Genomic DNA, 20,593 nt, shown 5'->3' on the forward strand with positions numbered 1-20,593 from the left:
TCACTGCCCAGCTAGGGAAAGGGAGGCCCAGAGAGGGCAGGTTACTTGCCCAAGGTCACGCAGGGGACGGTGGCGGAGGCCTGGAGACCTCTGAGGGTTTCCGTTGCGGACCCCCCTCCCCACTCACTCGGGCCCCTCCAATCGGCAGCTCTGCGTGCGGGGGCGCGCATCCCCCTGCTGTCCGTCAGTCAGCCCGTCTGTCTACACGGGCGCAGCGGTGCACCCCTCCCCAGCCTAGGGCGCTGCGCAGGAAGAGGCAGGGCTTTCGCAGCGCCCGGCAGCCCAGCCGACGGACAGCAGCGCCTGCGCCCGCGGCTCTCCAGCCGGTGCGCCCGAGTCGCCGAGGCCAAGGCGCGGCAGCCGGCCAGCGGCGAGATCTCTTGCTCCCTTGCTCGCTCTCTGCGATCAGGAAAAGCCCAGCCGGGAAGCCCCAGAGACCCGCCCTCCAAGATGAAGAAGCTCCAGGGAGCTCACCTCAGCAAGGTAGGACACGAGGGCAGGGGCGCACCTGAGGGAGGGGTGCGGAGGCCCGCCCCCTCTCGAGCCCCCTGGGAGGGTGGGAGAGGGCATCTGCAACCGGCTCAGGGCTCCGGAGGAGGCCGGCAGAGCTGGATTGCAGGGAGGGGCGGGGTCACAGCCTGCATGGGGTGGAGGGTGGCCTTCCCCTTCTGGGGGTCCGGATGCAGTGTGATGGGGCCTGGGGTTCACTGGGCCAGGTCCTGCGAACAGGTGTTTCAAGCCACAGGAGGCACGAGGTAGGGGTGCTGGGGCCAGGCACCCGCCCCTCCCCAGCACCCGGGTCCAGTTCCCCCAGGGGCTGATTTGGGGGGTGGGAGGTGTTAGAATAGCTGAGACAGCCTTGAGCAGGACTGGTCGTGGGTGGGGGCTTGGAGCAGGTCCTCATCTGTGCACTCTGCGCTGAAGCAGCCTCCGTGAGCCAGCAGCTGCGCCCTGGTTTCCTGCCAGTGCCCCTGCCCTGCAGTGCCCACCTCCTGCTTCCTCCCCACCCCCTTCATTCTCCTGGCAGCTTTGGCTTCCCTGATAAGACCCCAGGCTGCCCCTCAGCAGGGCAAGAGGGAGGCAAAGGCAAGCAGGGAAGAAATGGGAAACCCAAGGGCTGTGGAGGTGGGGTGGAAGCTGGCATGAGAGAGAAAGCCAAGTCTATGTGTTCCTGGAGCCCTGGGCCCAGACCTCAGCCCCACCCCACCTTGTCCTGTGGGATTGGACCTGCCAGCCAAGTCACATGTATGTGGGGAGGGAGAGTCTCAGGGGAAGTTTTCTAGCTTTTGGCTTAAGAGTACCAGTCTTAGCCAAGGAGTCGGAACGCCTGGGTACTGTTTCTACAGATACCGCTTACCCTGTGACTTGGGGCAAGTCTGTTCTCTAACCTGGACCATCGCTGGTCCATCCCCAGTGTGCGGCACCAAAGCAGGCCCCACAGTCCTGGGGGGTGGATACTGTGAACGCCCAGATGCTGGTGTGGTGGACGGCCCCCTCTCCCGCGAGACCCACCTCCACCATACACTCGTTCAAGCTCTCTGCCCTTGGGCAGCTGAGCGTGGAACCACTGTGATAAGTGGGTCCTTGTTGTTTCCTGACATAAGTGACTCGCTGGGGTCATCTGTGGGCCTTTTGGGTCTTCTTGAGTCCAGCCCCTGCTCTTTTCCATCCTACTCTCTCCTCCTTCCTCTCTCTTCTCACAAGAGCCCCCGCCCCTCACTGGCACAGGGCCACTCATTACGTAAATAGCCATGTTGTATGAAGCCTGATCTCAAGTACTCCTCCAACAATTCTGGGCCCTAGGTCTTATTATCCCCAATTTATAGACAAGGAAACTGAGGGGTGCAGGTTACCGCTTTCCTGAAGGTGGGCTGAGCCACCTAGGGCCAGCAGGGTAGGGGTGGGACCCCTGGCCTCAGTGTCCCCTCCCTTGGTCTCCAGGAGAAGGGGGTCAGGGAGTGAGGAAGTGTCAGCTACGGCAGCGTTATTCAGAGACGAGCACGGGACTGAGAGGCAGGGGTCTGAGTCCTGGCTTTGCTCTGCCCTTAACTTGCTGTTTGACCTTGGGCTCCCCGCTTCTCCTCTGAAACTCACTTTCCTCATCTGCACGACGATGAAGTCAGACTCCGGATTCCTACTGTCTCTCTCACCCTGAAGGAGGTATGAAAGCCTTGGCTTGCCAAGTCCTACGTCTCGCAGCCCTGACACTGCTGGTGACCTACCTCTGTCGGCCCCTAAAAGAGGGGGTGGGGTCTGGCAAACTCAGAGGTGTGTTCCTGTGTGACTCTGGGTGGAGAGTGGGGGGATCAGGGGTGGGAGCCTCACACCCAGGCCGAAGTGTGAAGCAACTCATCCAGCTTCCAACCCTGCCCCATTGATCCTGTTGCTTTTCTCTGTCTCTCAGTTAGTTCTGTCCTCTCTGTGACAGCCTCCCGGGATTTACCGCATGGTGGGGATGGAGGCTCCACGTGGGCTTTGGACTGGCTCAGCTTTGGAGGCCCCCATCCCCTGTCCCTGGAGCAGGAGCAGGCTTCCCTCTGATTGGGGGAGGAGGGGACAGAAGAGCTGGCAGCATCCTGCTCTTGGAACTCTTGTCACCATGGAAACAGAGAGCCGGGACTGCTCTGTGAACATAGACAGGGCAGCAACTTCTCAGGAGAGATCAGAGGAACCTCATTATCAGGGCCTCCTGCCAGCTGGCCTGAATGGGACTGGGGGGGGGGCGGTCACAGGGTGACAGGTCTGCCTCCCCACCCAATACTAGGGGCCACTGTCAACTGGCTGCTACCCCATCCCTCTTGGAGTTCACCTGGGAGGGAGTGGTTCCAGAGGGCTGATGCTCACCCAGCTAGAGAGGAAGACTTGGGGAAAGGGGCATCAGAGGGAAGGGGTGGGTTTCATACAGGTCTAGGAGCTGCTGCTAGCCTCACCCCAGCATGTTTGAGATCACAGCTAAAGAACCACCAGCAACATATTTGTTTCAACCCTTGGAGCCCAGTTACTTGAAAAGCAGCTTTTTCATGCTCTTCCCCATTGTCAGCATCACCCATAATCATGCCAGGCTGCCCCCATCACCACTGCCCCTCTGGCCAAGAGCCAGCCTCAGGCAGGATCACCACCATGGCGGTCACTATCACTGAGAGCCCAATGCTGTTACCACATTTCTGCCACCTGAGCCCATTGCCCTAACCGTGTCATTGCAGCCAGGCACCTCCAGTCCTGTGACACTCGGACTCTCCTTTCACCATCCTCATCCCAGCAATGCTCATATGACAAATCCCCAGCAAGGCTTCCTCTGTCACCTGATTTGTGTGAAGGCACCTACTTGGGCTGGTGCCAGGAAGGGCAATTTTAAGGGATAAAACAAATTGGGTAGTAGCTATTTGCTGAGTCCCTGTGCTGGGATCTGATCTGGTCCTCGACCACTGTGGTGAAGTCTCCTTGATGAATCTTGCCTCACAGATCATCAGAGCCAGAAGACTATTAGCTAAAGATTATCTAGACTTGCATTTCTGCCAAGTATATCCTGACATGCTAGCTCCTTGAGACCCTTTTCTTTGCTTTTTTTTTTTTTTTTTTTTTTTGCGGTACGCGGGCCTCTCACTGTTGTGGCCTCTTCCATTGCGGAGCACAGGCTCCGGACGCGCAGGCCCAGCGGCCATGGCTCACAGGCCCAGCCGCTCCGCGGCATGTGGGATCCTCCCGGACCAGGGCAAGAACCCGTGAGAGAGTCGGCAGGCAGACTCTCAACCACTGCGCCACCAGGGAAGCCCGAGACCCTTTCCTTAAGTAGAATTGGAGAATACTGTCTGTTCTAGTCTCTACTTGGAGAGTCACAGTGCATATTGGTCCATTAAAGGATCTGACAAGTCCTGCAGCAAAGCAACCTGTTTTACCTTGTGATAACCCAGCTTTCCCCAAACTTTTTTGATTCAAGAATCCTTTGTTCCACCAAACATCTACAAACATTTCAAGTGATGCGTTTTTGGAATTAGTGATCTATCCAATCCCCTCGATGTCCATATGGGGAAACCAAGGCTCAAAAGAGTCTTTCCTAAAGTTGCACAGTGAATTGGCACAGACCTGGGATGAGAATCGTGGTCTCCTGATGCCCAGTCCAGTGGAATCACTGTTTCCCCACAGTTGTTCCTCAGCAGGAAGCAGGAGGGTCCTCTCTCCTCTCTGAAAACCATGAACATTATTTGATAATGGGCCTTCTTTGCAGCTCCGTCCTCCTCTGCCATGGGCCATGGCTTTCAGAGGCAAGCAGAAAAGGTGTAGCTGTCCCTTTCTCCTGCCCCATTCCTGGAGTCACTTCTGGGAACTGCTTTCTGAATTTTAGATAGTCATCCTGGTAACTATGGGCTTCCTTCCCGGCCCTAAGCCCGGACAGCTCATGGACACACTAACTCATCTCTCGGGCCAGGGTTCTAAGCACCCGGAGGAAGGCCTCCATCGCCCAGCCCCAGCCTGAAGGGAGAATGCCCAATGGACTTCCCTGCCCTGCTTAAATCACAGGAGGGGACTTTAGGGACAGCCGGTTGCCATTCCCCTCTGTGCATGCATCTTTCTCCAGAGACAGGAAGATTACAACTTTCTGAGACAGACTGGGGCTTCAGTAGCTTCTTCCTGCTTGTGAGCTAAAATTCACAGTCCTCAGTAGGCCTTCTTGAGCCACACAGCATAAATCTAAGCCCAGGGGAGCCCACATTCCCTCCATGCCCCGTCCTTTCTATGCTAAGGGGCCCCACTTCTTCCTCTTGTCCTCCTGTAACTGCCTTTCCTGAATACACTCCAATCTAGTCAGCTGCACATGCTCCAAACTGCCAGTGTCTTTCTTAAAATATGGTGCCCAGAATGGAGTAGCAGAACTCCAGCACTGGGTGGTTGAAGACCTGGGCTTCAGCATCAGGAAGCTCTGGGCCGGAGACCTAGTTCTTCCACTAGCCAGCCTTGTAAAAACCGGGGGTGTGTCATAATACCTCTTTGAGCCTCAGTTTCCCTTAGATGAGTACTTAGCTCATAGAGTTGTTCTGGGAATGAAATCAGGTAATGTAAGATGTTTAGTGCAGTGAGTGCGTGGTAAGTGCTCACACGTGGAAACTGTTATTAAGATCATCATCGTCATCGTCATCAAAATAGGACCATCCCTTGACTGGACCTCTGTGTTAGCCAAACTAAGATCTAGGTGGCTTTCTTAGTGCCTGAGCCACCCTGCTAGTCTCAAAAGTTTGTAGTCCCCTGAAACCCCGAGGACCTCCTGCCTATTCACCTGTCGACCCAGGTGAGAGCGGCTGATTATCTGAACCAATAGAGTGCTTTGCACTTAGCCCTGTTTGATTCCATATTCTTATTTTGGGGGTTCCAGTTCAACCTGGCCTCACCTTCTCCCTCACCCCTTTGGTCTCTCTTACTGGCAGCCCATCACCCCAGACCTGCTGTTGACCCCCAGTGACCAGGGCAATGTAGACCTGGACGTGGACTTTGCCGCAGACCGGGGGAACTGGACAGGCAAGCTGGACTTCCTGCTGTCCTGCATCGGCTACTGCGTAGGCCTGGGGAATGTCTGGCGTTTCCCCTATCGAGCCTACACCAACGGAGGAGGTATGGGCCTGATGCCTGCATGAGGGGCATCTAGTCCAGTGGGCCAAGGCTCAGGGTGGAGTGAGGTGTTAAGTGGCCTTGGCCACTGTCTCCTATGTGACCTTGGGCTGAATTAGTTGAAAGCAGTGACCTGGGGCTGGAAGGGGGAGCTCACCCTGCCGTGTCCCTTTTCCTCTCCCAGTCCCCTCCTTCCTGTCTCATCCCCAGCATGGATACACACTCGGTTCTCTCGACAAGCCCTGGCGCTTCCTGGGCCGTGAGTGATGGGCAGAGGGGGCTGCCTCTACTTGGTGATAAAGGTCTCTGTGTGCCCGCCAGTGATCACTGTGCTCTCAGTCTTCTCCCCGACCCTCCCCCCCCACCTCACCTCCTCCGGAACCTCGCTCCCTCAATCAGTCATTCCTGCTCTTGAATCTTCAATCTAGCCTCCTCTCTTGTCCCTTCCGTTCATGCTGCAAACACAACATCTCTTCCATCTTAAATTCTCTGTCCCTGCCTCTCCATCAAGTGGCTGTTCTAAGTCTCAGTAACAATAGCTGGGGTTAGCACTCACCATCAGCCAGGCCCCGGGCTCGGTGCTCTCCAGGCCTGTCTCATTTAACCCTGAAGACAACCACCTGGGTGGGCACCGTCTTGATGAGGCAGCGGTGCTTGGAGAGGCCAAGTTCCTTGCCCAAGGTCACGTGATGGGGATCCGACATGCCACCCCAGGGCTATCGTCTCCAGAGCCAATGGGCTCCCACCAGCACTGTGTCTCCTCCCAACTCTACCAAACTCCTTAAAGAAGCGCATATGGGCAGAGCAACAGAAATCCAAGTAAAACTAGATGAAGCAAGGACGAGATGAACTGGGATGACTGGGAAGTGTGGGACGAGTGCTGACCTCCAAAGCTCCAGGAACTCAGGGATGTGTCCATAGTTGTCTCTGTCCTCCCTCTCCCTGGTTCTGATGCTTCTTCCCTGTGTGCTGACCTCCTTTTTCCCTGGACCAGGCTTCCTCCTTACAGGTGGGTCAGGGGTGGCCACAGACAACTCTGGAATGACTTCCTTCCCAGCACTGCTCTCTCTGAATGAATCTATATAGAATTGCAGGGAAGGTACCTAATTGACCTGCCTTGGGATATGTGCCCAGGAAGGGGTGGGCAGGGGTTGGCTGGTGTGTCTGGCAGCACTTCCAGAGCCATATGGTGGTGGGCAGTCCTGTAAAGGAGCTGGCTGCTGGTATGAGAAGAAAAGGGGAAGGGATGCTGGGCACACGGGACCATAGGAGGCAGCCACAAGCATCTGAGGTGGCTCTGGGGAGAGGGGAGGGGCAGTAGACTGGAGCCACGTTCTACAGGGCATCGATTTCTGTACTGAGGGGTTTGTACTTTCTCCGGCAGGGAAGGCACTTGTTCATTCACTCATTTGTTCATTCATTCACTCAATGTCTGCTCTGAGCCCAGTCCTGGCCTGGGCGCTGGGGCTACAGAGGTGAGTAAATCCTGCCCCCCACCCCGACCCCTGGGCCCTCCTAGAATAAGAGAAGACAGTCTTGCAGTGCCCAGCCCTAATCCACGTGAGAAGTGGTGGTGTCTGCCAGTCAGGGGAGGGGCGGGGCGGGGCTAGAGCTGGGCTTTAGGGGGAACCCACCCCCAGACCCTCCCCTCCCTCCCTCCTCCTCCTCGCAGGCGCCTTCCTTGTGCCCTACTTCCTCATGCTGGCCATCTGCGGCATCCCCCTCTTCTTCCTCGAGCTCTCTCTGGGCCAGTTCTCCAGCCTGGGACCCCTGGCTGTCTGGAAAATCAGCCCCCTCTTCAAAGGTGAGGCTTCAGTGGGGTGCTCTGAGCCTGAGGGAGGCGGGGAGGTTCCCGCCACAAGCTGTAGGCAGAGAGGGAGGTGAAACCCGGAAAGGGGATGGCTTCCTTGGCCTGAAGGCCGCGCGCTCCCCTGCCCAGGTGCCGGCGCGGCCATGCTGCTCATCGTGGGCCTGGTGGCCATCTACTACAACATGATCATCGCCTACGTCCTCTTCTACCTCTTCGCCTCCCTCACCAGCAACCTGCCCTGGGAGCACTGTGGCAACTGGTGGAACACGGACCTCTGCCTCGAGCACAGAGGCTCCAAGGACGGCAACGGGGCCCTGCCCCTCAACCTCACCAGCACCGTCAGCCCCAGCGAGGAGTACTGGAGGTCAGGCCCCCGCCGGCCCAGCAACGGGCAGGGAGGGACAGAAGGCAGCAGTGTGCCCGTGTCCCCAAGGGGCTCAGCATGCACCTCAAAGGCCAGGCTCAGGTGCTAGTGTTAGGTGGACTCTGGGTTCTAATCCCGGCTCTTCACCTGGCCAGCTGTGTGACCTTGAACAATTTCTTTTGCTTCTGATGCTTTATCTTTGAAGTGGGTGTGCTAATAGTATTTGACCGGTCCTGTGAGGATTAAAGGAAAGAAAGCGTATAAATTGTGCTGCCCGGCCTGGTGGATTGTGAGTGCTCAGTAAATGCCAGCTGATAGTAATGGTGCTGATGATAACAGTAATCGTCAACTTTTGGAGCCTCAGTTTCCTCCTCTGCTCAAGGGGGTAATAAGAGTCCCTGCTTCATAGGATGGTATCAGCCAGTCGCTCACTCATTCGTTCTTTCAATCTGTATTTATTGAGTGCCGACTGTACTAGTGGGTAAGGCACTTAATGGAGGCCATGATCATACAGGACCATCTCAGGTTAGTCTAACAGGAGAGAGAAGACTATAGGAGAGTAAGGGGTTGCTATGAGAATTATGTAGGTAATGCAGATAAAACCCTTAACACAGTGCCAGGCACATTGCAAGCCCCTGTGAATGGTGGGTATCAAAAGGGCATCGCTACCCATTGGCCTGTCCCAAAGTCCCACTTTATAGCTGAGAAAACAAGGCCCAGAGGCTTGCTCAGTACTTACTGGCAGAGACAGTACTGGAACCAAGGCCTCCTGAACCCTGATCTTGTTCTGGAACATTCCAGAGTAGTCTTGTTCCTAGGTCGGGACCATTGGTTGACCTGAGGACACAGACCAGATACCTTCAACCCTTTACCTGCAAAAGGCTGCTCTTAGGAATTTTCCCCCAAAGGAGCCCCGTGTCTTGAAATGTTTTAATCTCCAACCCACACATATTACATGGTCCAACCGTTTATCCATTTAAAGTCCATCCAAAGTGTCTGCACCTGCTGAGGAGTATGTCTGACCAGTGGGGAAGGGCTTGGGCCTTCAGCTAAAAGGCAAAGAACATGACATGGTCACTGGCAGCTGCCAGAGGTCTCCATGGCAACGCCATGGCCCACTGCATCACTTGGGGAGCAGGCAGGAAGCAGACTGGCATTCTCACCGGGCTGAAGCGAGCTGAGTGAGTGGAGGGACTTTACAGAGGGGATCCACATGGAAAGGTGAGGCACCAGCAAGAGGGACAGCCATACCACCCCTGAGGCAAGGAGGCAGTGTTACCGGAACCAGGGGACATTTGAAGCCTTGGAGGAAGGGCTGCCCAACCAAAGCTGTGCTATAGAAGAAGGCAGTCACAGCCAGACCCTCTGATGGTGTGCGTGCATGTATGCGTGTACATGTGTACACATGTGTGTGCAAATACCCCAACCCATCTTCCAGTCTCCTGCTGTTGCCTCCCATTAGCCAGACCCAGAGGGAAATTGAAGAGGAAGGCAGCCTGCGTGATGGGGTCTGTAGAGGCCCACCTCGTGGGTGCTGAGCTGGTCAGAGAAGGATGGAGAGGAATCAAATAGAAAAAAGCCAGGATAGTCTCGCAGGCTGGCCACAGCTTTACCTCATGTCTGTGGAACATGGCAGGGTCACCAGAGGACATTCAGACCTTGTCTCCCACAGCCGCTACGTTCTCCACATCCAAGGCAGCCGGGGCATCGGAAGTCCTGGGCAGATCCGCTGGAACCTCTGCCTTTGCCTGCTGCTTGCCTGGGTCATCGTGTTCCTCTGTATCCTCAAGGGTGTGAAGTCCTCGGGCAAGGTGAAGCTGGGAGGAGGCCCCGGAAGCTTGAGAGGCTGGGAAGGGTGAGGTCTTCCTGAGGAGGCAGGGTGTGGACTGAGCCTGAGAGGATGAATGGACTTCAACTGGGAAGAGGGGGAGGGAGAGTGCACTGAGACTGGGGGAGGGAGGCACTGCCTGAAGAAAGATGTGGAGGTGAGCCTGGATGGTGGCTAGGCTGGCTCACTAAGCTAGAAACATGTCGAGAGCGGGACCTATCTGGTATTCAAGCTTCTTTCCTAACCTAGTGCTTGGTGCTTTGAAGAACCTCAGCACGTGTTCATTGAATGCTTGGAGGGTGGGTATGAGTGAGGGCTCTTTGAAATGCAAGCACCAGAACCCAGTTGTCACACTCAATTGGAAAGTCTAGAGGGTCTGCTTCAGGCATGGCTGGATCTAGAGGTTCGGTTGGAGTTATCAGGAATGTCGTTCTCTTGGTGTCTCAGTAGTACTTTCCTCCAGATTGGCTTCCTTCTCAGGCTACGTTTTTCGTGAGTTTGCCCCTAGCAGCTCTAGGCTTACATCTTACCTGCTTAGTGTTCTCCCTTGCCCCAAGTTTCAAAAATCCTAGAATTGAGTCTCACTGGATACATAGGTCTTATACCCATCCCTGAACCAGTCACTGTGGGCAGGAGGGTGGAGTGCTCAGCTTGGCTGGGGCTGGGAATGGAGTCAGCGCCAGGTGGGAAAGTCAGGCAACTGTTATCTGAAGAAGGCCAGCTAGATGCTGGGAAGACAAAGCCGCAGACGCCCATTTTAGGTTATGAAGGGCAGGAAGGGCCATAAAGCTGTTTCAGAAGGACTTGGAAACCTTCTGAGGGGTTTACTCAATCATTTATAAATTAGAACTTGTCCCTCTGCAAAGTGCTGAGAGACGCTGTCCACAAGGAATAGAACCACTAAAAGAAAGACTAGAAAGACAATGTAGAGACCATTAGAAAGCCAGGAGAGGTCATCGTGGTGCAAGCCAAGGCAGCGAGGGGCTTGAGACTTGATGGTGTTTGCTGAGGGCAAGGCTGGAGGTTTGGGAACAGGCGGGGCAGAGGGGAGTTTGGGCGTGTCCAACGTCTGATGACCGTGCAGGCTGGGTTTGCAGGGGGCCTGGACCAGGGTGCAGTGGAGCTGGAGAGAGTGGATGGGTGGGAACAGCCTTGGAAAGCAGTGATGTGGGGAGGGAATGAGGGAAGGAGAGAGAGCATGGTGGCTGCTCCCAGCTTGGGTTGCATAGGTGAGTTAGTAAGATGGGGATTTCTTTCTTTCTTTTTTTTTTTTTTTTTTGCGGTACGCGGGCCTCTCACTGTTGTGGCCTCTCCCGCTGCAGAGCACAGGCTCTGGACGTGCAGGTTCGGCGGCCATGGCTCACGGGCCCAGCCGCTCCGCGGCACGTGGGATCTTCCCGGACCAGGGCACGAACCCGCGTCCCCTGCATCGGCAGGCGGACTCTCAACCACTGTGCCACCAGGGAAGCCCAGATGGGGATTTCTGAGAGGAGCAAAGGAGAGAGAAGGTCACCCCCCTTACTGTCTCTCAGGTGGTGTATTTCACGGCCACGTTCCCCTACCTCATCCTGCTCATGCTGCTGGCCCGTGGAGTCACCCTCCCAGGGGCCTGGAAGGGCATCCAGTTCTATCTCACCCCTCAGTTCCACCACCTGTTGTCTTCCAAGGTGAGGCCCTCCAAGCCTGCGTGCAGAGGGAGGAATCAGGCTGGGGAGTGGAAACAGGGCTCCCTGGGAAAAGAGGGGGTGGGGGGAAGAATCTTCCACATGGTGAGCCCCGTGTACCAGGCGCTGTGCTCGGCACTTTCCTTGATTATTATTCACAATCCTATGCAGTTGACATTATTCTCTCATTTTACAGATGAAGAAGCTGAGGAGCAAAAGAGTTGGTGATAAGCTTAAGGTCACATGACTAGGGAGGGGCAGAGTTGGGATTTCCACCCTGATCTGTCTGACTCCAAACCCCAAGGAGGGCATTGTAATAATAATAGAAACAGCAATGGTACTGACACCTAACGTTTCTTATTTGTTGATGGATGACTGTGCCTGACCCTGCTCTAGCACTTTGCATGTATGTAGTTACATAATCCTTACCACCACCTTATGAGGGAGGTACTGTTCCTATCCCCTCAGTACAGACAAGGGTCCTGAGGCCTGGACAGGTGATGCGGCCTGGCCAGGTTACACAGATAAAAACGGGTAGAGCTGGGATTCAAATTCAGGTCCCTCCAACTCTAGGGAGGAAGTAAAGGGGTTATAGGGGCTTATTGTCAGTGTGCATCTACTGCAAATTTACACGAGGCACTACTTCCTTCCAAACCAGACCAAGCTTAGAGAGTATCTCCTAGATCCTGGATGGGGAAACTGAGGCCCAGAGAGGGGAAGGGATTTGCCCAGGTCCTGCAGTGTAAGTGTTGGAGCAGGGCTTGCTTCCTGCCGGTGTCCCTCGTGGGCCAGGCTCTTCACCACAGCATCCCTGGACCTGTCGACTGGCTCTTGCCCCACCTCCTTCCTCCTCTGGACACCACGGTGTGCCAGCCCCTTCTCTCTGCCCTCCATCTGCGTCCTTTCCTGCCACAGGTGTGGATCGAAGCTGCTCTTCAGATCTTCTACTCGCTGGGTGTGGGCTTCGGGGGGCTCCTAACCTTTGCGTCCTACAACACGTTTCACCAGAACATCTATAGGTCAGGGCTGCCTCCCAGACCCCAGGGGCTGGAGTGGGGAGGAGAGTGGCTGGCTGGGGAGGGCCTCGTGGGTGAAGGCGTGGCCTGCTCACCCTGGCCTGTGCCTGGACTTCTCCCGGCAGAGACACCTTCATCGTCACCCTGGGCAATGCCATCACCAGCATCCTGGCTGGCTTTGCCATCTTCTCCGTGCTGGGCTACATGTCTCAGGAGCTGGGTGTGCCTGTGGACCAAGTAGCCAAAGCAGGTGAGCAGGCTGCCCAGCCCTGGTGGGTGGAGGGTGTGTCGGGGACAGCTGGGCTGGGCAAGTTAACATACATGTGGCCCCGCAAGGTTGTGGATGGGTATGTCGTGTGCGTGTGCGTGTGTGTGCACACGAATGAATGTGTCTTAGCTGCTCTCTGGGTGTCCTAGAGCAAAGGGATGAATGTACAAATGCGTGTGTGTCAACCTGTGTCTGGAGATAAGTGACCTTCTGTAGGAGATTGTCTTGTTTTGCCACATCTTAGGAACTTGCCTTGCTTGTCCAGGTGAGTCACAACCTGTGTGCAGATGGCTGTGCAAGTTAAGTGAGGGTTTGAATGATGTGAATCAGTGTCTTGTGCCACTGGGAGTGTCTGAGTATGTGTGTTCATGGAACTGTTTGTGCAAATGATTGTGTACGTAAGTGTATTCAAATGAGGTTTTCTACTTGGTCTTGTGTTTTCTCGTGTACTCATTATTAATTCATTTATTTTATCAACCTGTGTTTATGGAGCACCGACAGTGTGCTGGCCTGTATCCTAAAAATTAAGAAAGTGTTGGAAGTGTGCAGTGAGTGTACATCTCTGGGTCTGGCTGAACCAAGTGTGCCCAAGTGGGTGTAAGCGACCACGTGCGTCTGAGTACGTATGTGGGACCCCCGCGTTCCCCAGACTGCTGACCCCGTGTGCCCTTGGCCCAGGCCCTGGCCTGGCCTTTGTCGTCTATCCACAGGCCATGACCATGCTGCCTCTATCGCCCTTCTGGTCCTTCCTCTTCTTCTTCATGCTGCTGACTCTTGGCTTGGACAGCCAGGTGAGCTGCTCCACGCCAGTGGGTGCACCTTGTGGTGTGTGTGTGTGTGTCTCTGTGTGTGATGTGTGTATCTATATGTGTGTCTGTGCGTGTGTGAGATGTGTGACTGTGTACCTGTGTATGTCTTTGTGTATTGTGTCTGTGTGTATGGCATGTGTGTGATGTGTATCTGTGTGATGTGTCTGTGTATGTCTGTGTGTGTACCTGTGTGTGTATGTGTGGCGCGTGTGTATCTGTGTCTGTGGGACGTGTATCTGTGTGTGTTTGTATGTGTGTGGTGGGGACAGAACTCTGACCGCCCCCCCGTTCTCCCCCGCAGTTTGCCTTCCTGGAGACCATTGTGACAGCCGTTACAGATGAGTTCCCGTATTACCTGCGGCCCAAGAAGGCTGTGTTCTCGGGGCTCATCTGTGTGGCCATGTACCTGATGGGGCTGGTCCTTACCACGGATGTGAGTGGCGCTGCGGGGTGGGCGGGCAGCTGGTGGGCAAGGCTGGGGCAGACACCTGCGGCACTGTCTGCAGCCAGGCCAAGCACTCCCTGAACTACCTGCTTCTTCCTCCTTGGGAGGAACCTAGTCCACCCCAGGCCCTCTCTCCCAGGGGGTAGCTTGGCTTATGACCCAGAGTCCTGACTTTGGAGTCTGAAAGACCTGGGTTCAAGCCTTGCTCCTGCATTTGCTAAGCGACCTCAGGACAAGTGGTTTCACCTCCCTGAGGCTGTTTTCCCACTGATAAAATGGGGTCTACATCTAGGCTTGTTGTGAGACTCAAATCAGATGATGTGTATAAAGGGCTCGGCAGGCAGACAGCAGTCACGCTGTCATCGTCTTGCCCTCCCCGCCGGTCTGGCTGCTTCCTGCTCACTTCCTGCCTGGGGAAGGGGTGGCATCAGGGAGAGAGGCTGGGATGAGGGGACCCCAGAGCTGCGACTTGTGTTCCAGGGGGGCATGTACTGGCTGGTCCTTCTGGACGACTACAGCGCCAGCTTCGGGCTAATGGTGGTGGTGATCACCACGTGCCTCGCTGTCACCCGGGTGTATGGTGAGAGGGGCCATGGGAGGCGGAGTCAGGCTCCCCACTGTGGGAGAGTGGGAGTCTACCCTGGAGCCCCCCTGCACTGGGTTCCTGATCCCGAGGGCCAGGGTTTCCGGTGGGGGCAGCTGGAGTGGAGGAGGGGCTGCTGGCGCTGGTGGGGCTGCGGTGGGACCATTCTCCTCCCTCCCCTGTACAGGCATCCAGAGGTTCTGCCGGGATATCCACATGATGCTGGGCTTCAAGCCGGGCTTCTACTTCAGGGCCTGCTGGCTGTTCCTGTCCCCGGCCACGCTCCTGGTAACCGGGGGTGGGAGGGAGGGCTGCTGGCTGGGGACTCAGGGCTGAGAGCAGGGCCCCTCTGGGAGTTCAGTCTGGTAGGACTGCCCTGGCCCATAGTGGACCACTGTCGGGGCTGAGAGGTGGGGCGGGCACCGGGATCCTGTCTATTCCTCTCCCCCTTGATGCCCCCAGCTTTTGTAGCTGTGCTGAGCCTGGTCCTGCGTTTGGTTGGCAAAATGAGTGGGGCTTTCTCAGGCCTCAGAGCCTTAAGGCTGGGGTCAGAGCAGCTCAGGGGTAGGCCGTCTCAGGAATTAGGGCGCCTCAGAGCTGGGCTGTCTCAGGTCTTGGCGTTGGGTCAGCTTGGGGCAGAGCTGTCTGAGGACTTGCAAAAGCTCCAAAGATGGACCATCTCAGGTTCTGGTACAGCTTAGGACTGGGCTATCTCAGAAACTGGGTGGTTCTGGGCTGAGCTATCCCAGGCTTTAAGGTAGCTCAGACCTGGGCTATCCCAAGCCCTGGGCCATGCCCGAGGCCCACTTTGATGCTGGGAGCCCCCCACCTGCAGGCCCTGCTGGTGTATAGCATCGTCAAGTACCAGCCCTCAGAATATGGCAGCTACCGTTTCCCAGCCTGGGCAGAGCTGCTGGGCATCCTGATGGGCCTGCTGTCCTGCCTCATGATCCCAGCCGGCATGCTGGTGGCTGTGCTTCGAGAGGAGGGCTCGCTCTGGGAGGTGAGTCTGCCCCACCCCTGCCTGCTCCCAGCCCCCTGACCTGTGGCCCTGCCCTGGGCCCAACCTCCAGAAGAGGAAACATCGGCTCCAACACCTTTTCCAGAGCCTGCAGGATTCTTTTTACTGGGAAAAGCATTTTTTTCTAACCAGTAGCCTGGGGTATGAATCAGCTCAGATCTGCTTGGTCTGTGGCAGGCTCCGGGGCCAGAGTCCTGTCCTGTGGCCCCTCCCACCACCCGGGGCCCCTGGCAAGGGAGGGGCACAATCCAAAGACCACGGATACTGGCCAGTGCCCACGTGTCTTGGGGGAACCTGAAAGGACAAGGGACTTATCCAAGGTCCCATGGTGAGCTGGGCAGGGGTCAGGACTTGAACTCAGGGTCAGAGGCAACATTGAAGGACCCCAGAGGTGGGCTGTCACCCTCCTCCGGTGACAGGGAGCCCTGCCCATGGCCAGGGCTTTGTGGAGAGACTCAGAAAGCATACAGAGTACAAGCTGTTTGGTATGGGATTCTGCAGGCTTAGAAGAGGGGACTAGGGACCCTTGTGGGCCAGTGGACTTGCTGGGATGCTGTGCAGCTGCTGGAGATCCCACCCCTCTCTGAGCCTCAAGTGCCCTCTGCACACTGAGCCCTCCACTTCTTTTTTTTTTAATTTTTAATCTAATTTTATTTATCTTTTTATAGAGCAGATTCTTATTAGTTATCTCTTTTATACATATTAGTGTATATACGTCAAACCCAATCTCCCAATTCATCCCACTACCACCGCTCCCCGCCCCCCACTTTCCCCCCTTGGTGTCCATACGTTTGTTCTCTACATCCATGTCTGAGCCCTCGTCTTCTGAGGCCATGGGTGTGGAGTCCTCTGGTGGCAAGAGGCTGTCATAGTGAGCGGAGCTGAGTGAGCCTGCTAGGGCCCAGAGACAGCCTTGGGGGACACACACACACACACACACACACACACACACGCACACACGCACACACACACACACGCACACACACACACACACACACACACCCCAGAGTGCTGGAGCCGCTAGTACTGCTCCATGAGAGCTAATTGGTAAACATTCAGGAATACCGTGACCCAGTTGTTAAACCATTGAGAGCTTGAAATGGACAAGTGCGGTGATAATTACAACAGTGAGATTGGCTACAAATCAGGGCTCCTGTGCCCCTCCACCCCTCCCCAGCCTGCTAACCAGCTCACTACTGCCCACCCCCCTACCTCATACACCTCCACTGTTCCGTGGCTGTCCCTTGCCCCATCTTCCAGCTTCTGGAGGGAGGCTCAGAGCCCTTCCCTGGCAGAAGTGTGCTGTGGTCACACTGCGCAGATCCCAGGGGAGTCCTGGAGTCCAGCCACTGCTCTGCCTCCAACTGCTGTATGACTTTGAGGCAAACCCCTTTCCTTTTCGGAACCTCAGGAGCCCCACCTGTGCTGCTAAAGGAAAATTGTCTCCTTGTTGAGAGCTAGGGTGTCTGCGAAGGGAAGGAGGAGAGCTCCAGCTCCCAGGAAGCTCATGGTTCCCAAGCCTCGCTTTGCCTCCCTCCTGTCCTGCTGCCACCGCTGCCCACAGCCAGGCGGAGGGGACAGGTCGTTGGGGGATCGGTGAACCCCACAGAGAAGTCATTGCCCCACTCAGGGGTGCGACCTTCAGAGACCAAGCTTCCCAGCACTGACACACTAGGATCGGAATCCTGGGTCTGCCACTTGCCAGCTTTGTGACCCTAAGCAAGTGAACGCACCTCTCTGAACCTTGCTTTCTCAGTCCTTAAAATGAGGACAGTGATCCTTACCTGTCAGGGGAGAAACCGTGATCACAAAGGTGGTTCTGCAGTGCACGGCTCATCCATTGCACTCTGGATGTGCTGGTCCCTGCGATTTCCCCAAACGTGGGAAACTCGACTGCAGAATTTGTAGTAGTGGGGGACTGCGTTTGTGCTTTCCCCTAAAAAAAAAAAAAAAAAAAAAAAATGAGTACAGTGATAACTTCCCATACGGTTGCTGTGAGAAGAAAAAAAGCTCATCAACGAAGTCAGTACTGTGACAGGCAGAAAAGCGGGGTATTTTTAAAGTTCAGGATGGGGTCAAGACTGCCTGGGTTCAAATGCCACACCACCGCTTCCCACCGGTGTGACCTTGGCCAACTTAACTAATGTCTCTGAACTGTACTTTCAGACAGTATCTGTGTAGGGGGGGTGGAGGTAATAATACTACTCCCCTCATAGGGATAGTGTAAGGATTAAATAAGCCCATACTCAGCACAGAGCTGGGAACTGGTGAGTGCTCAGTTCTAAGCTGGGGGCTTCTCACCTCAAAATCAGGGGTGATTTTGCCCTCAGGGGACCCTTGGCAATGTCTGGAGACATTTTTGATTGTCCCGAGAGGGTGGGGTTGGAGGGGGAATGCTCCTGGCATCTAGAGGTCAGGGATCCTGCTACACAGGGTTCAATGTGCAGAACACCTCCCAGGCCACAATGTCAGTGGTGCTCTCAGGTTGAGAAACCTTGGTCTAGGCACTAGTGTGCAGCTGGAAACAAATCTAAGTCCTTAAACTCAGGGAGCTTGTATTTTAATGCGGGAGACGGACAATAAACAAACAAACACATGAAGGCAGTGGTAAATGCAATACTTAAAAACAAAACAAAACCTGACAAAACCAGAGTACAGGAATAGAGAGTGATGGAGGACGGTGCTCTGGCCAGGGTGACCGGGGAGACCTCTCTGAGGAGGTGACAGAGACCTGACGAAATCGCCAAGGTGATTGGTTTAGATGTCTAAGGGGAGAGCATTCCAGGCAGAAGGACAGTCAGTGCAAAGGCCCTGAGGCAGGAGAGGCCGGCATGTTTGAGGTCAGCGAGACTGGATCAGAGGAGGTGGAGAGAGAGTGGCGGCAGCCAAGATCACAAAGGTAGACAGGGGTCAGGACGTGGCGGCCATGTGAGCACTTTGGATTTCATTCCAAGTAAGATGACAAGCCTTTGGCAGGTTCCTGAGTGCTGGGATAACATTGCTGTCAATACATTTTAATGGGCACCACCGTGCTTTGAGTATAGAGCTGTACTAGGCCCCACGCTAAGGGCATGGCACACATTATCTCCCTTGGAATCTACACCCAGTAGGCTCCACTTAATGTTGGTTGTCTCCCTTCATTGAAGAGTCTGGGGCTCTTCTCCCTGGCAGGGCAGGCAGAGGGCTTTGGGAATTTGGTCTGAGGAAGACAGAACCCTAGAATGTCCAGGCTTAGTCATCACCTTAGATCCCTCCTTCCATGGAAACTGGAGCTTGGAGCGGGAAAGGTCAGACATCTGAGTCAGACTGACCATGGCCATTCTGTCTCCATCTTCCCAGTGCATGGCTCTCTCCCCAAAGCTCCCAGCTCTTCAGGACTCAGCATTTAGGGGAGGGACCCAGAGTGGGCTCCTGGACTGCCTGCCATGTAACCATAACAACAGCCACCATTTACTGGGCCTTACTCTGTTCCCAGCACCCTGCTGAGTGCTTCGCCCCAGTGACTTCCTAACCACCCTTTGAAGGCATCATGATTCCCAAGTTACAGATGCTGGAAGCAGAGCTTAAATACCGTGCCCAAAGGCCACCCAACTTGTGAGTGGCAGGGCAGAATTCTCCCCAAACAAGTGACTCACTCCCTTGGGGAAGTGACAGTGCCCCCGCCCTTTCCCTGGGTTGTTGCACAGACTAATCCAGGTGACGTGGTGTTTTGCCGGTGACCCTGGAAGCAGTCCCTGAGCCCTGGTTCTCAGCCCTGTGGTTGCTCTGCTGCAGCGGCTCCAGCAGGCCAGCCGGCCAGCCCTAGATTGGGGCCCGTCGCTGGAGGAGAACCGGACAGGCATGTACGTGGCCACGCTGGCCGGGAGCCAGTCCCCCAAGCCACTGATGGTGCACATGCGCAAGTACGGGGGCATCACCAGCTTCGAGAACACAGCCATGGAGGTGGACCGAGAGATTGCAGAGGAGGAGGACTCCATGATGTGAGACGGGAAGCAGGCAGACAGGAGGCCCTGCCGGCCCCCAAGGGTTGCCACGCACCCTCTGGGGCTCTGAGAGGCCTGAGGCTGCGGGAGGTTGCCATGGTGATGCCGGTCCCCAGAGCAAGTCCCTTTTTGTGGCCTCTGCCTCTCCTAAAACCTCTGTCTACTCCCAACAGACACACACACACACACTCAAAGCTGAGAATGAGCCAGCTCAGCCCTTACTTCACAGATGGACAGACTGAGGCCCAAGGTCACACGACAGAAGGGACTGGACCCCAGGCCTCCTGACCGGCCAGCTCCCTTTCTCATGTGGCAGCTGGCACCACCCTCTCATCTCTGTTCAGGGCCCAGTCCCTTCTCTTCTCTTGGGGAGCCTGCCCCACACACTTCAACGAATCAGAATCTTGAGCTGGGCAGGGACACTCAGGTTGTCTCGAGGCCCATGAGGCCCCGGGCATCAAGGGTTATCAAGTCAAGTGGGAGAAAGATCCCTGTGGGCTCATGTGTGCAGGCCAGGTTTCCTGAAGGAGGTGGGACCTGAGGGCCCTGGAGGATGGGCAAGTTTGGAGAGAGAGAGAGAGGAAGAGGACGGCAGGGTGGGGAGGGCCTCTGGCCAAGGTGTTGATCCAGCCAAGGTATAGGGGTCAGAAATATAGCCCCCTTCTCCTCCCCTGGGGCCAGGGGGCGGCCTGGGGAGAGACCAAGGGTGAGTGAGCGGGGAGAGCGGGAGAGTGGTGGGAGAAGCAGGTGTTACCAGGTTACAACAGGATTCAAGTGGGAATGCAGATTGGTGGGGAGGGGGAGCCAGGGACGTGGGCGGGCAGGGGATTTGCATGATCATGTGCTTTAGAGAGAATATCCTTCTGGCTCAGTGTGCAAGGTGGAGTGAGGGGGTAGGGTAGAGGCGGGAAGCCTGCAGAGGACAGACCAGAGGGGCTAGTGCCTGAGCTTGGGTATTAGGAGGGTGGAGGGAGGGAAAGAAGGAGGACCCCACAGCTTCCCTCTCTGGACCCCATGCCCTCTAGTGTGGGGCGCCCTGGGCATGATTAGAACCGGGGAAGGGAGGGAGGTGCCTGACCTGCACTGTGGAGGTGGGAACGAGAGGTCATAGTCAGGACCCAGGGCCCCTCTCCTCCCGTCTTCCTTGTCCTGGCGGCCCTCACTGTTTCCTCTAGCTCCAGGCACTGCTGGGGAATTGGCC

General features: G+C 55.9%; 1 protein-coding gene and 1 non-coding gene across 2 annotated transcripts; both read left to right on the forward strand.

Moving 5' to 3' along the window:
• Positions 1 to 409: 409 nt before the first annotated feature.
• On the forward strand, positions 410 to 19,675 carry SLC6A7 (solute carrier family 6 member 7). Its single transcript, XM_060092055.1, has 14 exons — positions 410 to 483; positions 5,421 to 5,604; positions 7,274 to 7,405; positions 7,541 to 7,775; positions 9,448 to 9,586; positions 11,136 to 11,270; positions 12,183 to 12,286; positions 12,409 to 12,533; positions 13,230 to 13,342; positions 13,662 to 13,793; positions 14,286 to 14,385; positions 14,576 to 14,676; positions 15,224 to 15,391; positions 19,184 to 19,675. The coding sequence occupies exons 1-14, from the start codon at positions 451 to 453 to the stop codon at positions 19,391 to 19,393; spliced, it is 1,911 nt and encodes a 636-aa protein (XP_059948038.1). The 5' UTR covers positions 410 to 450; the 3' UTR covers positions 19,394 to 19,675.
• LOC132487292 (U1 spliceosomal RNA) lies at positions 17,186 to 17,348 on the forward strand. The gene has a single exon (XR_009531580.1). It is a non-coding gene; the product is annotated as a U1 spliceosomal RNA (small nuclear RNA).
• Positions 19,676 to 20,593: the final 918 nt, after the last annotated feature.

This window comes from Mesoplodon densirostris, chromosome 3 (genome assembly GCF_025265405.1).
Source record: "Mesoplodon densirostris isolate mMesDen1 chromosome 3, mMesDen1 primary haplotype, whole genome shotgun sequence".
Taxonomy (NCBI): Eukaryota; Metazoa; Chordata; class Mammalia; order Artiodactyla; family Ziphiidae; genus Mesoplodon; species Mesoplodon densirostris.

Coding starts and splice junctions, on each gene's coding strand:
- SLC6A7 (XM_060092055.1), top strand. CDS start 451: ATGAAGAAGCTCCAGGGAGCTCACCTCAGCAAG. Junction 7,406..7,540: donor AATCAGCCCCCTCTTCAAAG/GTGAGGCTTCAG, acceptor TCCCCTGCCCAG/GTGCCGGCGCGGCCATGCTG. Junction 12,287..12,408: donor TTTCACCAGAACATCTATAG/GTCAGGGCTGCC, acceptor TTCTCCCGGCAG/AGACACCTTCATCGTCACCC.